The sequence below is a fragment of the Cyclopterus lumpus genome, chromosome 19 (assembly GCF_009769545.1).
Source record: "Cyclopterus lumpus isolate fCycLum1 chromosome 19, fCycLum1.pri, whole genome shotgun sequence".
Classification (NCBI taxonomy): domain Eukaryota; kingdom Metazoa; phylum Chordata; class Actinopteri; order Perciformes; family Cyclopteridae; genus Cyclopterus; species Cyclopterus lumpus.
In genome coordinates, this window is record NC_046984.1 from 8,518,652 (window position 1) to 8,536,260 (window position 17,609).

At 45.1% G+C, this 17,609-nt stretch overlaps 1 protein-coding gene across 1 annotated transcript; it reads left to right on the forward strand.

Annotated features, from left to right (window-relative positions):
* The first annotated feature begins 14,095 nt into the window (after positions 1-14,095).
* Positions 14,096-16,426, forward strand: prr35 (proline rich 35). Its single transcript, XM_034559300.1, is given in 6 exon segments — positions 14,096-14,524; positions 14,582-14,936; positions 14,968-15,240; positions 15,243-15,296; positions 15,647-16,003; positions 16,053-16,426. Coding segments are annotated over 6 exon segments (1,842 nt in total).
* The last annotated feature ends 1,183 nt before the right edge of the window (positions 16,427-17,609 follow it).

The following is a 17,609-nucleotide window of genomic DNA, read 5'->3' on the forward strand; positions in this document are numbered from 1 at the left end:
TGCGAGGCCTCAACTCTCTGTTCATTTTCCTCTCATAATGGACAAACACATCCATCAAACACACACCACATATGTGTACAGCATCCGCAGACAAGGACTGTTCAACATAAACACACACACACACACAGACATAAACACAGCAAAACACCCTCTCACGCGCACCCACGCACACACACACACACACACACACATACACACTCACACACACACACAAGCACTCTGCGCCATTGGGCAGGGACTAGCCTGAAAGATTGAAAGCAATTAAAACTATCATCTGCAGTGGCTCTGGGCAGGCCTGTGGCTGCGAGGGGGGAGCTGCCACTGTGCATCAGCCTCTCAGTCTCAGCAACGCGCAGCGACATGAGAGGGAGAGTCGCAGCCCTCTCCGAAACGCACAGGCACCGCCACGGCTCCCCTTGTAGCATACACACATGTATGCTCACACAGGGCTTTGTCATGCAACTGCCATCACACCTAATCCTGCTGCTGATCGTTCACCTGCTCCTGTGTTTCAGCACATGATGAGGCTCACAGCTGAAGCATCCCAACGTCGTGGCCTAACTCTCGGCGAAGTTCAATAAGTCCATGTGCAGTGAGCGAGCTGAACTGTCGCGTTGGCAATCAGACAATAATGTCGGGATGTAGCGCAGGTACGCTGTGTGTGGCTCTATAATGGCCTGGCCTGAAGCGCGAGTAACCAATGTGTCTCCAGAGGTGAAGTAACCCAAACAGTGACGAGAGGAAAAGTTACAATGCAATAATGAGAAAAGATTGAGCAAGATCCCTTCGATGCCCGGGATAAATGCTTGTTGTTTTTTTCATGCGCATGTCCTACACAAAAAGTCTGCGGAGCCTTGGGTACATGTGCTTGCCAATATAGGAAATAGTTATTGTTGCAGTAAATACTTTTGTGGTTTGGGATGCTTCATTGGAGAGCACACACACACACACACACACACACACACACACACACACACACACACACACACACCTGCAGACAGGGCCCATCAGTCTGATCTCATTAGGTGAAGTGCTGGAACTCCAAGCTGTTTGGGCCAAACTTGGAGCAGTTTACCTGCGTTCAGATCCTTGGGAATGGCTGTCTGGCTCTGTGTGGACTGGCCCTTAACAAGTCTCCTCAGGACAACCACGGCACCATTATCAACTACGGTTACTGTTTCTCTCTCTCTCTCTCTTTCCTCTCCCTCCGATCAGCTCTCCACCTGTCACTCTCACTTAGCGTCGGCATTAGCACCGGTGGTTTCCTCATCCTGGTTCTCTTCACCCCTCCCCGCCACCATCTCCCCTTGGTGCGTTTGAATACATATCTCCGATATTCAGCCCCTACTTAATTTGACAGGCCCCTGTTTTGTCAGTCTGACAGGCCCATAGCAAGACACTAATAGGCCACAGAGACCACCAGCAAAGGCACCAGCTAGGGAGGCCCCTGCGGTGCCAGTCCCCATCACCCTCCACGTCTCTCGGGGCGATGCAGGCTGCAGAGACGGGGTCATGGGTGAGGTGGTCAGGCAGCAGTGCTGTCACACCAGGCCACAGCAGACTGGACCAGGCCTCAGTGCTGACACCCATCACTGTAATCCCCCCACCCCTCAGCATACACACACAAAAGAGGGTAAAAAGAGCAGCCAGTGGGGGTATCTAGGGATCTAATGACTGGGCCTGCCACTCTCAGCCATGACTGCAGAGATGGCTGCTGAGAGAGGGAATCAACTCCTTGCTGTTTGTTTGATGATGGACCCGTGGTGGAGCAGCTGGGACGGAGGAGGCTTATCTGTGTCTGTGTTTCCCTTTAGGCCGCCTGTCTGACCGATTGTGACCTGCTAAACTCTATCATAGTTAATTGGTGGCCGGTGGTGGTGGAAGGAGGTACCATAAATGTGGAGACAGTGCCTATTGTTCTTCTTTTGTTTGCTTACCAGACAGGTGAGGGAGGAATCCAAAACAGACACTGGTTCTGAGTCTGTCGCTCCCTCACTTAAGTCCAGTCTGAAATATCTCAACAGCTATTGGATAGATTGGCATAAATAGCCGTACACACATTCATGGTGCCTCGAGAATGAATCCTACTGATGATGCAGATCCCCTGACTTTTCTTCTGTTGTTCATTTTTAACTATTGAATGGGTGACCTTTGTGGTTTAGATAGGAAATGTCTTGACAACTATTGGATGTATTGCTGTGAAATTTGGTTTTACTGTATGTTCCTGCAGAGCTGCTAGTGTCGCTGTTGACCTTTTAGTCTTATTAAATCGACACATAATAATAATAATAATAATAATAATAATGCATTCTATTTGTAAGGCACTCTTCATCCAAGAATCTGAGAGTGCCACAGAGCCAGTACATAGTTAAAACTAACAATAATTAAAAAAATTAAAAAAACTCATAAAACTCAACTCAAAAACGCCTTCCTGAATAAAAAGGTGTTTAGGCCAGTCTTAAAAGAGTCCAGTGTCTGTGTTGCCCTTAGATGGTCAGGGAGACTGTTCCATAAGTGCGGCGCTGCTGAGCAAAATGCACGGTCGCCCATGGTGCGGAGCTTGGTGCTGGGGACCCGGAGGATCGAGCGGTTTGTAGATCTGAGGGTGCGGGTACAGGTTTGGGGAGTAATGAGTTCTTGTAGTACATATGAATGAGGCTTTCTGCTCTTTTCAGATTGTTACTCTTTATCATCATTGTGCTGCTGTCAATTGGTAATTTCTGCAGTGGAATATAAAGTTTTCTGAGAACATCACAGTATTTATCAGCAAACACAAGATCAATGGAAACCATTCTGCAGAAGAGCTGAAAATGAAAATGTACAAACCATTACCTACACATCCATGACGACTGGGAAAATTCCATCTGCTGACGAAGACAGAACGCTATTATGATTACTTTGTGGTGAGATGGGTTTTTTAACTACTGTCAGAACTCATTCAGTTCTCATTAATTGGCTTAATTCAATACTTATCAGATCAATATGATAAATGACATTTGAAATGTCCATTTTGAAGAGTATATATTATTTTAGACTTCCCGGGGTTTGCTGTCGATTGCAAGGTCAAAATATGAAAGAAAACTGTATTAAATGATCAGTCAGGGAAGATCATTCTGCCCTCTTGTTATATTTGATTTTGACTGTTAACAGGCAGTGGTAGAAAGAGAGCAAGAGATCCAGAGGACATCAGGCCTGGGATGAGAGCTAGAGACCGGGGGTTGTCTGGGGGACTCCCAGGGTCTTTCGTGTAGTGAATTATTAAGGTTTACTAATACTTCATAAATCTCCTCTTTGTCCTGTCCATTACCGGCCTGTCACATCCTCTTGCCACTCTTAGACTGACTCACTTGCTTCATCTAAATGACAGAAGTTAAACTGTGTTCCAGAGGAGATGGGGGGATGGGGGGTGAGGGGTGGGGGGTGGAGTTGAGGGGGCAACAGCACTCTGCAAGTAGGCCCCAGGGCTGGATGGCTTGGTGAGGGTGCACGTCAGTTAAGATTGTGTGCTTGTGTGTGTGTGCTTGTGTGTGTGTGTGTGTGTGTGTGTGTGTGTGTGTGTGCTGCAGGTCCTGCTTTTGTTTCTGTGTTGTCTTGTTGAAGTATCCAGATTGAAGTATAAATATGCACTTAAAGACACTGAGTGAGGCATTGAATCAAAAGAGGAAGTCAGTGTGTAATTTCTCAGATCCACGCTTCCTCATTAACTCGCCATGCATCTACACCACCAGTTCGCTCCCTGTCTCTCCCCACCCTCCACCCCTCCTCCTCCATCTCTCCTCCTCCCAATACAGCGAACCTTGCCTCAGTGCGTGCCTGGCGGACTCTCTCCGCGGTCTCGACAGCCGAGCTGGTCGTTGCCCCGAGCGCTGAGGAGCTGTCGCCTCTTGTTAGTGTCGCCGTGGCGACCCAGAGTCCTGACTGCCTGCTCCTTGATTAGAGAGTGAGGTGGATGAAGTGTGTTTGTGTGTGTGTGTGTGTGTGTGTGTGTTTAGTAGAGGAGGAGGAGTGGGTGCCACTCAACCCCCCTCCTGCCCGCAGAGCTGCTTTTAAAGATCAGTGATTTGGTCAATTGGCCTGGCAACTCCAATCCCACGGAAGGTCAATGATGACTCAATGGACCAGTCAGTGAGGCAGGCTGTCATGTCATAATGCGTGTGTCCATGTTTGCGTGTGTGTTTACGAGTTACCAAGCCCCCAACAAAATCAATGAAGACAAAATCTATAAAGATGTGATCAAAATGCCACAAGATCTTCCAGGCTTGTTCTAATTCTGAATCTCATGGACGCTACACAGACATTTTACTGTATGTGCAGAGAACAAAAAGAGATCCATAGTTAGCTTTTAGTGCTTGTATCCATCTTTGTTTTCCTTCTCTTTTTGTTCTGAGCGTTTGGCTTTAACTGTCTAAATGTTTTATTTTCCATCATGAATGAAATGGTGATAATATACATGGGAAGTCCTGGTGGACTTTATATTCAGCACAGGAAGTGAGATATTAAAAAGTGCAGTTCTGTTAAACAGAACAATGCTTTTTAAAAAGCTCATCTTAAAACCTAAAACTGTGATGGATGGTGGCTGACCTTGTGAACAACTTTGGACTGCCAACTGTCTGCCTGTCTGCTGCTGGATGGCCAGGTCAGTAAGTCGCTAGACCCTGAGGGAGCCATAAATACTGTGTGTGATTTCACTTCCTATATGCCCTGCCCTGGGCACAGCTGTCCATCTCTGGACAATTTCTCTGCCCAAAGGGAGGACTGACTGGCTCTGTGGACCTTGTACACAAGCTGTCCATCTGTTTGGGACTTCTTTCATTCACCCCTTGGAAAACATCAGTTTTTATTTTAAAATACTGACATTGAGTCATTGAGGTTTAGTATATCTGGAGAGAGCAATTATTTCCTTATAAACTCAGCATGAGGCCTATATTATTTTGGAACCCAGTTGAATTGGTCTGTGAATTACACAAATGATGTTTTCCAATTTAAAAGATAATTGTACAAGTCTAGAAAGTCATATAAGACCAACTAAAAGGACCAGCTATGGATAGGACCAGATCTGGGTAGATGTGAGTAGAATAAGAACAGATCAATGAGGTGATCATAATGAAATTTCATAACATGATATATTGCATGCTTATGTGCTTTTGTTTTGTTGCTTCTAGGAAAAAGTACAGCATGATCAAATGTAGCTCGCACAACAATGCAGACGTGAACTGACGGTAACTGAAATATGGCAACAAATATCCCATGAGTTTGTTTTTGCTGCCTGGACTATAAGTACAGCTTCACAGAGTCACTAGCAAGGCTATATACATTTAGTCTCGGTTAGTATGAAAATGCTAGTGCTAATAAGGCATTTGCTTTATCATCATAACATATTCCAACTTTTTTTTTATACTTACTACGACAGGTTGGTACCAAAACACAAACCCTATTATCAGTTAATAAAAAGGAAAACTCTGTACTCTGAAGACTGACTTGCTACTCAACCATCCACCATCCCACTTTTTGTCTAGATACATAAAGGCCACGCTACTTAACATTAACATTGAATGTACTGTACGTGAGGGGCAGAACGGTCCAGTATGGCTGTAATATATATGACGATGCACTGTATTGATTTTCAAAGAACTTGGCCCCAGAAGTCTTTCTTAGTAAAACATGCCATAAATAAATTTTTTTAAAAAGCAGCTCACACTTCAGACACTTCACCAAAACATATCACACATTCTCTGTCACCATCCGCTGTGTATCACAGCTCCAAATTAGTGGATGCGAGAGGAGAGAATCTGCGAGAAGGACAGCTAGTGAGAGCGAAACAAGACTTCCCTCTAGCTATGGCTTCCTGACTTGTTTATTTGCTAACTGGGTGGGGTGGGGGTGGCGGTGTGTGTGTGTGGGGGGGGGGGGGGGGGGGGGGGGGGGGGGGTTGGGGGGTGGGGAGGGGACGAACATATGGTTTGCTAAAACATGGACTTGTAGTTGGGAGGCCGAGGCACCCTAAGGGATGGAGCTGACGGGCTTTGGTCCCTGTCTCCCTCAATTCCTCCCGCTTGGACAGCCAGAGCCGAACAGCCGTCCTCCAGGAGTTAGCAGCCTCTCGCTCTCCCTCTCTCTCCCTGCTGCTGCCCACACCCCCCATACCCATCCTCAGTCAAACCCAGAGATGGGAAAAGGGGGAGGTGATGGGCCACTGGCTTTGGGGCGTACATGGGGGGGCCCGGGCTGCAGCTGGGAAACTTACTGACACCATCATCTTGTCCCCGGTCCCCAGAGTATGAGCCCTGTTGCTGAGGGAATAAAAGCCCTGGTCCCGGCAAGAAGACATGCTGGTACTGTGGTCCCAACACATATGGACATTTGCTGTCCATTAGCGTTCAGATTTTGGATACGTTTTTTGGGTAACGGATACTCTCTTCTCTGGGAATTTGTCAGAACTGAGGATATTGAGTAAGGTCAGGAGATATGGTTTTAGGAGTGGAGTAGGTTGTCAATGACCTACCAGCTACTGCAGCTATCTTATACAGATCACTGCACTGAGATAGACAGTTACACACACACTCAGACACACACCCTTAAGGTCTATGTGTTTACGGACACACTCACTCCCTGGGATCAAGGCGCTAATGTACACACATGGTCTCACACATCCTGCATTGATGAACAAACATATGCACACACTCACATAAACTCCCTGTGGGTCAATGACTTAATATGCACATACTTACACACACACACACTGGTTGTTGATAGACTTACACATGCACACGCCCGCACACACCCTGAAGGTCAGCCCTGTGATGGACAGCACTCCTGATGTGCTCTGACAGACTCGGCTGCTTCCTTTCATTTCCACTTGCTTTTCCCCCATCAGGTGACACCCACAGGTGCCTTGGCGAGAGAGACCCCGCCTCCTGCGGGTGAGTTTGGGGGCAGCTGGTTAAAACGGGAGGGCGGAGAAAGAGACGATGAGCGAAAAAAGCGGGAGGCCGAGGCACCAGCTGCTTCCTGTCAGTGACCCACAGCATGGTGTGAACTCCAACTCTCCTCACACGCACAGATATATATATATATATATATATATATATATATATATATATATATATATATATATATATATATATATATATGAATGATAAACAGTGAATGTTAAGCATCAGCTGGCTCTCATTACAAATGAATAGTAACAAGCAGCTCTCACCTACTGATTCTGATGCAAAGTTACATCCTTATTCGGTGTTAGACTCAGAGAAGCGCGTCGATATCTGCAGAGGAAAATCCAGCGAGTCATATGTCCAGTCATGACTGAACCTTGACATCTGCCCTTTTCAGATATCAGCCCAGCTTACATTGACGGCTGTGTTTTCACCTTGGAAAATAGCCAGTGTTCATCCAGCCCTCTTATGTATAATTGTGTGTGTTCATTTAAGTGTGAAGCTGAAAATGTCTCATTCTGTGCTCCTAGGGCTGTTCCCTGACATACTGTTGGGGCAGTTCACCTCTGAAAAGGACACATGTCTGTTTTGTCAGGACTTTTGGATGTGGAAGTCTGATAACTTAAAAGACATCAATGACCTTTGAAAGGAATAGTTTTGGGAATGATGCTCATTCACTTTCTTGCCAAGAGTAAATGAGACGATCCATCCCATATCTGTCTTATACTACACTTATACATATGGATGTAGAATCATCTTAGCTTAGCTTAGCACAAAGACTGAACAATGTTGGATTCAGCTGGCCTGGTTCTGACCAAATCCACCTCCCAGAACCTCCAGAATCGTACAAATGCAGGTTACGTGCGGTAGGAGTGAGTCAAGGTGTTTGATTCCGGTCAACCAGCTGAGACTTTGACACACGGACGAAAAAAAACTCACAAATTGCGACACTCTCACAAGATAGTTGAAGTTAGGCATTGACCTTGAATGGTAAAGGTTAGGATAGGTCGTGGGGCAAGAGAGTTTTCACAATCAGTTTGAGAGACTGTCAGCCTCTGTTGGTGAGCTTCTGTCCTGCTGAAGTGTCCTTGAGCAAAACACTGAAGCTCCACTTGCTCCGGGAATGCTGAGGTGTCTCGTGAAAAACAAGCTCAGTTATACATCGAGCAGCTGCAGTATATATACTATATTATTGCAAAAATGATGTAAGACAGCTCTTAGCAAGTTGAGGAATATGATTAAGATTCTAATGGTAAAACACACGAGGCGCTAAAGAAAAACCAGAGGAAGTCACCAAGGGCATGAGGTTGTTTTGTCACTGGGGCTTGGAAGGGCTGTTGGAGTTGTTCTCCTTTGAAAATGGGGGGAAGGAGGGAAAGAGGGGGAAGAAGGGAGGGGGTTTGGTGAATAATTGATAGTGGCTGAGAGCGATATGAGTTTAGTTAATGTGCCCAGCAGCACAGACTAAGAGAGGAGCTGTTAGCTATTCCACCTGAGGCCTAAAACTCAGGCAGTGGAAAGACTCACCCTGGGTTAGAGGTCGCTGTTTAGTCATCCATCTTGCGTTCTGTAAATCTTTTTATTACTCCATACAGTCCATCTTTTCAGATGGTGGGTGCATGTATATTTTACCTTAATTTGCATGGGGCTGTTTGTGTGTCTATGTGTGTGTTTGGAGGCATCAGCACAGCTGGATCTCCCTGCTAGCGGTGTTGTTGCAGCCCTCGGGTTCCTTTCTGTGAGTGGTAATAGAGTGCTCCTGTCAGCCTCCCCAGATGCCGCTCCATAAGGACCCTCAACTCTCTTAACTCGCCAGGAGACTTCTGTGTTCACTGTTCACATTGCAAGTCTCGGCTTCTTCACATGCCTACTTTTCCCTCTGAAGGGGAAAAGCTGAAGGTTGCAATTCGACTTTGAGTATTTGTTTTGTACTTGGGGTATAAAAACAAGCAAATACATGCAAACAAAAAGCCAGACAACATTGATCATTTGTCACAAAATATTGTTTAACTTTATTGTAAAATGAAGCAGGCCTGGCATTATGTCTGGGCCCCCAGAGAGTCAGGAGCTTGTAATGTGTGATCCCATGCTTTATACACTGTAAACACAAACAGAGTCTACTAAGAGAGAGCAAATTGTTTAAAATGTATGAACGATACTTACAAAATCAGCAGTGAAGGGTGCGTCGAAACAGCTGTTCTTTTTGCTATTTTCCTATGGAGACATAAAGCTTTAACAGAGGGGAAATCAATGTGAAGCTCGGCAAAACACGTAATATGTTTGTGAGATTAGTATGCATAACACAGCAGCATGTCAAGATGAATGCAGGTCTCTTAACTAATTGTGTGTGTAGGTGTGTGTGTGTGTGTGTGTGTGTGTGTGTGTGTGTGTTGTAAGCGCTGAGTAACACAAATTACAGTCAAGGAGAAACGTCAGAGCCTACAGATTGAAGTGAACAATAATTGTTGAGGTTGGTTAGACTTTTCAATTGTTCACAGGACATGTAGACTTATTTGCATGTAAATAATATACATACGGAAATTTTTCTGATGGTTTTCGTGTCTGTTTTCTGTTATATATATATATTGACTTCTTTGAATATGGAAACTTTTAGATCTTTACTATAGAATTTTAAATAAATGAGCCTAAAGAAATCAATGCAATTTAATGTTGGCTCTAACCAAGAATGTATGACTTTATGCAGGACAAAAGTTTTAACACCTCCAATACCAACAATGTTTCCACCATATTTGACAACAGAGAGGCTGAAGGAAGTGGCAGCACTGAAGGAGTAAGTCCTCACTTAACTCTCTTACACTTAACAGGAGAAACTGACATTGTCTCCTGAGTGTCTCTGTATTAAATAACTGACACCATCTCCCACGTGCCCGAGCTTTAAGACGTAAAGGATCTTGCTTCTCTCCTCTCTCTCTACTTTCTCCTCCATGTCATAGTTCGCTCCTGTCATTCATCCGGATTTACCAGACATCCTCTTTCCCCTATTGTCACATTTGGTACAGATGGTTAGGCTCTATGGAGTGGCCTGTCAGTCTCCATTTGGCCGCCTCGGTGTGACAGCGGGTCTGATGGCTCGTGAAGGGCCCCCGACTTTCCCAGCACACGGACGCTGACATTTCTCAAAGGGGCTTGCATGCACGCTTCCCACCCAGCCGGGGGAGAGAAATTAAGAACCTGGAGTTGACCCAAAGCCTGCACAGGCTAAAAGAGATGACAGACTAAGAAGAGATTGAGAGATTGTGGAAATTGAGAGGTCGGGGTTCAATTTAGAAGACACACAAGAGAAAATAAAGAGAAAGGAGGTAGGAGACGAGGAGTGAGTGGGAGACAAAGGGATACAAAAGAAGGGCAGGTGAAGTGGTAGAGGACAAGAGGAATGAGGCTGAACTGTCAGCAGACACACATGTCAGTCATGGGTTGTAGATGGGATCTTATAGCTCCTGTCAATAAGCCATCCAGCGCCCTGTACCACTGCGCTAATCATTTCCTTCTGAAGAGCGTGGCTCCGAACTGCCCGACACCCCTCAACAACCTGGCTGCCTGCATGTTGTGGGTGATGCAGAGGAAGTCGGGAAGAAATCCCTAACACACTCATACTTACTGTGTTAGACAGTCGTAGAGCGACATGCAGGCACAGGAGCAGATACACACACCTTTATTGTTCAAACACAGACACAACAGTGCCAGTTATGATTTCTTTTGTGTCTCTGCTGGAAATCATCCTGTTTTGAGCATTTTTCTGATATTGATGACATTGTCAAGTGCGATTGAAAGTAAGAAATTATTAATAATTATTTGGTTTTCAGGATTTTGTTTTAAAATGTTAGTACATTATTGTCAGGTGTTGACATTAATTGGCATATAAGAGCTTACCTCTCATCTCTGCTGTTTCCCGTGTAATCTGTTTATAATGTAAAAAGAATTCTAAGGGTTAAAAATGAACACAAGACCATTTAGACAAACTAGACAATTAGTTATGCTGCTAATAATCAGAAAAACACAGCATGTAACTAATTAAACTCTGAATTGTTTCAGTATTCTGAGCAAAGCATTGGTTTTAAGAACAGCAAAAACATACAATGAGCTACCTCGGCATAGAGAAATTAACCCAGACAAATGCCTAACCTCCATTTTAACCATCACCGACCTAACCTTTGCCGATATAGTGTAAGTTGTTATATTGCATCCCGGCTGCAAGGTAGAGACCACATTTGACAATTCAGGGGGGAGAGAGGGAAGAGAGGGATGGGAGTCAGGGGAGGGGGGAGCTGCTGTATTGTAGTGCCTGCGGGCAATGCTCCCAGTCAATATATATATCCACACTCGCTCCTGCGCTCCTATTTGAGCGGGATGCGCTGCCCTCCCAGTGCCGCTGCAGAGGAGTGACAGCCAGCCACACCGGGACGCTCTCGAGGTACGGATGAATACATTTCTTCTCTATTTTCAAGTAGCTTGTGGAAAGCGTGCAAGCAGGTTAGTTTGTTAAGATGAAGTGATATTTTAAAAAGGAACTCAAGGCGATGCATAATGTACATTGTGCTTTTGCACACATTAAGAAAAATGCTTTTGTGTTTTTTATGGTATAGATTTTTTAAACATAAAAGGATATGTTTTATGTTGTATTTGCAATGCAATTTGATTGTTAATTTCTAAAGCTGAATGTGGTTACAACAATTTATAAAATACAGTTTTATTATTTCCATATACAGACTTTTGAAATTCTACACTGCATTGCGACTAATTTTAAGCATCCAGTTTAGCATTATTAAATGTGATTCTAATGCAATTCCCGTAAACCGTAACCCTAAAAAACTTATCAGCTGCCAGCATCATCTGATGTTTGTCTGTCAAGTTTTTAACGGCAGTAAATAATGTGTCTATTCATGCATACAACACATTTATTAGTTTGGTTGTTAAAAGGATTATTTCTTATATTGAAAATGAAAATGGATAAAGGTGACAATACATTTAATACCTCTTTTCTTTTTTTACAGACAACCAACTCTTCATCCTGACATGGTAAAGTATAAATTTATAAAGGCTTACAACTTATTCGTCGTGTGCATTTACTTACTGTCCACACAGCCTGTCAGTGGTGTGGTTGCTGTTGCATGTAACTTGTCAAAGCTTTTAGTGTGGTGAACCTCCTTAATTGGAACAATAGATGTTCAAGCGGTTAGGCGTGTTTGATCATCAGCCCTAAAAAGCTTAAAACAAGACCGCAGGGTTTGGATATGGGCAGCGGGGGGCCAAAGTGCACAGTCAGTGGAGAGGCGAGCGGTTAGCAGTGGCCAGAAGAGGAAAAAAAATACTGTAAAAATGATTTTTATTGATTGGATCGTAGCAGCAGCTGTTAGGTTCCATTATGAGCTCAAAGCTCAGGTCAGAGCCCTGGGGCGGACAAGTGAGCCAATCAAATGGTCAGCCACAAAACGGGCCAATTCTTAGGGTCCAATTGGGAGAGCAGTTGGCACCAGCCTGCCATGCTGTGTTAGGCTCACTGCATCTTTCATCATCACCCTTCGTGCTGCGGCTTTTATAGATGAGGTTGTCTGCTGTCTCTCAGTGTAACCGGCCATCCATCACCTGTGTTCGCTTCACTGGCCTTTATATCAAAACTTTGTCATGAGCCGTCTGTGCAAGACAGAAAAAGATTGGTTGGTGAAGTTTATCTTTACTTCAGCTTGGACTGAACATCACACAGACTTTCATCTTTGAATGACCTGGGGAAAAAGACAAAATAAAAGCCTCAAAGCGGGATAAAAGTGTTTTAAGTTGAGGAGCACACTCCTCCTCACATCTACTTTCCCCGAAGGGTTCACCCATCGGCCTGGCTTAAAGTATAAAAGGATCACAAAGTTTCTGTAATTTAACAGATGAAAAAAAACACATTTATTTTAGGGTATTTTAATTGTTGTAGTGGATTAGAGAAGAGAGGGATAATAATTAAACTAATGCAGATGCAGAGGGATTGAAATATATATTAAAAAAACACCAGAGGGAAAGAGAGACAGTAAATAGTTTCAGATGCAAATAGTAGATCTATGCAGCTATACAAGCTGTTTGCTACCCATTTATTGATGGAAGAAGGATCAAATAAAATCAGGTTAAAAATGATAAATTATAAAAAATGTCCATTATTAGAATTATTGATGGTAAGAGGTTTTAACCTACTCTTATGAGACACATCAAGTTACAAAATGATCATCTATGACAATAAATAAAGCATTTTAAAAAATGAGAGAAAACATGTATTTTTAATTTAAAATGTAGCCTCTAATAATATATGTTATTATTGCTTATTGATTAAGTGTGACACAACTCAAAATACAGAGACAGAGTTCAGGAGAGCAGTTGAACTTATGCGCCTTGTCCTGACCCAGATCCCATTCCTGGCACTAATGACGCCCTATAGGCATGACGCCGGGCTCTCATTAGGAACCAGACCTCAAAACCCCAACTCCTCTCCGTTCTATACCTGCAACCCTCAGCCTGTCCACACTGCGCCTGTAGCCGGCCTCCGAGGGTCAGGCTCTAAGCTCAAGCAGGCCTGTTAGTGTTGTGAGGGCCCCCTGCACAGGTGCTTAGTCCCCCGTGACAGCCCTGTTTGCCCCCCAGCCCTGGACCCTGCTAGCGCCTGGTGCTGCACTGGAACTAATGAGTAGTGGCAGGTACAGTGAGAACAGAGCAGTGTGGCCTCCCTGCAGTTAGGTTAGTGGCAACCTTCAGCCTAGGCAGACAACAAATGGCCTCTCCTAACACACATATGTGCATAATGAGATATATATATATATATATAATATATAGCACCCTTCAATGATTTTTATCTCAGATATTTATATTTCTTACAGAGCTATATTTATATTTATATATTTTTTTATACATGTAAAAATCCATCTGTCAATTTGTTGTTTCTGATCTGTTGATGTTTTGCTGTTTTCGAAAAGTATCACCTTTATTCATACAGAACTGTCTTGTGTGTTCACAGGTACCATAAATGCTCTTTTTCATCAACCTTACCAAACTGAGGAAAAAGCAATGAAATGAACCCTGGCACAAAAGATATAAAATCCCAAAAGATATCTGGAATTATCATCATTTAAATATAATCACACAATCTTTATCAATATCAAGACTCAATCATGTCCAAGGACGATGCTTGTAAAGTGACGTCTGCCAGCAAACACAAGGAGCGCAAGCCTAAGAAGCCTCACTATATTCCCCGGCCATGGGGCAAACCCTACAACTACAAATGCTTCCAGTGCCCCTTTACCTGCATGGAGAAGTCCCACCTGTACAACCATATGAAGTACAGCCTGTGCAAGAACTCCCTCTCTCTGCTAATAGAGTCAGACTGGCCGTATAAAAAGGGCAACATCCTGCACCCAGACCAGCTACGACCCTTTCAGCAGGCACATGGCCATCACGCCACTGGGAAAGATGGACTAGAACAGGTGACACGGACTGAGGACGGACAAAGGCAACGACGGACCGCTGAGGAGGAAGGTGAAGACAGGGAAAGCCAGGGGCCAGAAGACGAAGAAGAGGGAGGACGAGGAGAGAAACCAGAGGTCACTGGGCTAACAAAAGAGAGCTCCAGTGACCGCCACAGAAGAGATGCAGCAGAGTGCCCTACCAGGAAAATAAAACAGCCAGAGTCAGACCTTCTGATGGCCGACATGCTCTCTCTGGAAGATCAGCTTTTACGAGCACGCTCAGTAGAAGTAGAGGCCCAACTGAAACACTATAAGCTATCTAAAACATATCTGACAGCTCCTAGTCTGCTGTCGGAGCAGTGGCGGCTGTTGGCGTCGAGCCACTCTAAGGCCAAAGCTGAAGGTGCTCAGGTCCGAGTGAGTAGTTCAATCCCCTGCTACCCTCCTCCGCCAAACCTGGTGGATTACCAGGATCCCACTGGACTCAACCTGTCGGTGCTCGGGGTGGGCTACCCCATCAGCCCCAGCCTCTTCTCCTACATGAACCTCAGCTATTCCCACTGCTGCCGCGGGTGTCACCGCCCAGACCCACGCGCAGCTTGCCCAGCTTCCCTTCCTGGCGTCGGCCGCTCAGCTGATGCATCCAGCTTCCAGCACCCACATAGACAGAGCTCTCATACCCCCCCGCCTCTACTACCCCTTTCTGTGTGAGCATACGTTCGGACCGGCCTCCAGTCAGAGTGATGCCAACAAAGCGCTCAAGACATCCACAAACAGTCTAGAAGTGAATCCTCTGTCTGGCTTCCAGCCTAAAGTCAATCTGTGGAAAGTGCCTGCTTTGCGGCCAGGGACTGCCGCAGTCTCCCTGCTGGCTGGGTGTCACCTCTGAGAGACTCCCCCGAACAGGGTTACAGGATGGGGGAATAAATTGCAGGCTATGGCCAAGGAAGGCAAAGCAAGCTGGGGCCTCAAGAGGACCGGTGCCCCACTGGGGAACCATGAGGCACCTGTGGAGAAGAAGCGGCCATGGGAGGTTTCAGTTTGGACCTTTTGAAGAATATTCAGACTGCATCAACTCAAAATATGGCAGCGGACAAACTTCTCTTCCATGGAAGGTAAAGATTTCCCCATTGTTCTTTTTTTGCTAAACATTATTGTGAGTAGTAAAACAAGGAGTAATTTACAGAGAACAACTGTAAAGGTATTTCATTGTGTAACACTGTTGTCTCAAATAGCTTACATTGTTCTCATTCTCAGCTTACAGGATGCTCAGCTTCCGACCCGGCCCACTGAACTGTGGTACAACGACCCTCTCACCAGCCCCAACAGCCGTGACCGCCTGCTGCCGGACAGTGGGGGAGGGAACTTCAGAGTCAGTGGCTGCTCTCCTCAGTGACCTCTCCAAGGCCTTGCAGGAGTACCAAGAGGCTGAGTGCAAAATATCCCACCTGGAGAAGGAAGACCTTCCCGCCCAGCGCCACCTCTGGGAACACCTGGGCAAAATCCGCAGCGAGCTCTCCCACATCCACCAGGCGCTGGAGCAGACGGCTCGCCCGAGCGACGGGCCTCTCGACCTGTCAGTTAAAAGGGACTCAACAGATTTGCCTGGTGACCGCAACATGAGAGAGGACGGCAGCCTTAAAGACAACATGACAGAGGACAGAGGAGGAGGAGGACGAACTGGAGGAGAAAAGGGAGGAAGAAGAGAACGAGGGCGAGAGAAATGCAATGAAGGCTTCGTTGGAGAGTCGAAAGCAGTCGTTGGACATGCTGATCAAGATGAGTCAGGCATCGGTGGTGAACACAGAGGTTCTCTCTGCCGGTGGTCTCGGCATGAGGCCCAGTTCTGCTGAGGCCTTATGGCCGAGCAGAACCACCAAGTGTGAGGCAGACTCCAGCGTCCTGCTTTGCCCAGACGGCCGATCAGTGGTTTTCACCGACATCCCTTCCTCTGCCAAAACCCCAAAGAGACCCCCGACCATGCAGCGACTAGAGGCCCAGTGTCCTCCGAGTCCTTTGACAGCTACCGACAATTAAACTTCTACTCGTCTGGCTGTAATATAAGGACTCCATACAGTTGTTTAAAACACAGTTGTCTTCATTACTACTGGCATGCCACTGATTTGCACTGGCTGGAGGATGAATGTCACTCTTACCCTCAGTTTAACTTCGCAACAACCTCAAACATTTTGCACCTTATAAGACAAACAGGGAAGGCTTGACAAAAAAAAGTCTTACAAATGCACTATGGACATTGATTGTTACAACAAGTTTCTCCTAAAAAATTATTTAAAAAATGTAACATCAGCACTTAACAGTAACTTCCATGAGGATAATTTCAACAATTAAGTCCATTAGAATCATGTCGAGAGACAAACCTTTGAATGGATTTGTAAATATTGTAATTATAATAAATGTAAGTAAAACGTTTCGAAGGGTACATGGTTTTATATGGATGATGTCATGTTGGACTGCATCATTTCACTTGATGACAATAAATTGTACTATACACACTGTATTTCTCTGAATAAACTGAGGAAAAAAAACAAGAAAGACTCATTCATGTTGATGACCATTAAAAGGGAAAACGGGAACAAACTAACCTTTATATTGTTTGAAAATAAAATCATCGGTTTGCTGTTAAGAAAGGCCATGAGGTGAAATGCCATCATCACTATCATTTAAAGTCTAAATAAGATTAAAAAAACCAGACTCATAGTGGTAGCACCACCTGACTCTCTATCTGTCCTGACACAGTCGGGTGGATGTGCTAAAGGTGAAGCGGCTCCTGAAGCTAAATTGCCATCAGCGGGGTCACCTGTGCCTCTCCTCGTGGATCAAGTAGCCCTCCTGTAAAGGTCAGGGCCCCAGGGCCGAGCTCCACTTGGACTCTATGGAGGACTACCTGTCGCCACCAGGATGGGCACCGAGCGCTGGGCAGCCCCACGTCCGCCGAGCCCTTCACCGACGTCTCAGTCAACACACAGCGGCAAAGGTCAGCTGCCTCGACCAGAAGGGCCCGATGCTCGGACCGGCTATGTTCGATGAAAACTGATCGGTTATTCAAGCAAATATATATATATTTGCTTGAATAACCGATCAGTTTTCATCGATATATATATATTTGCTTGAATAACTCCGATCAGTTTTCATCGAACATAGCCGTGTATATATATATATATATAATATATATATATATATATATATATATATATATATA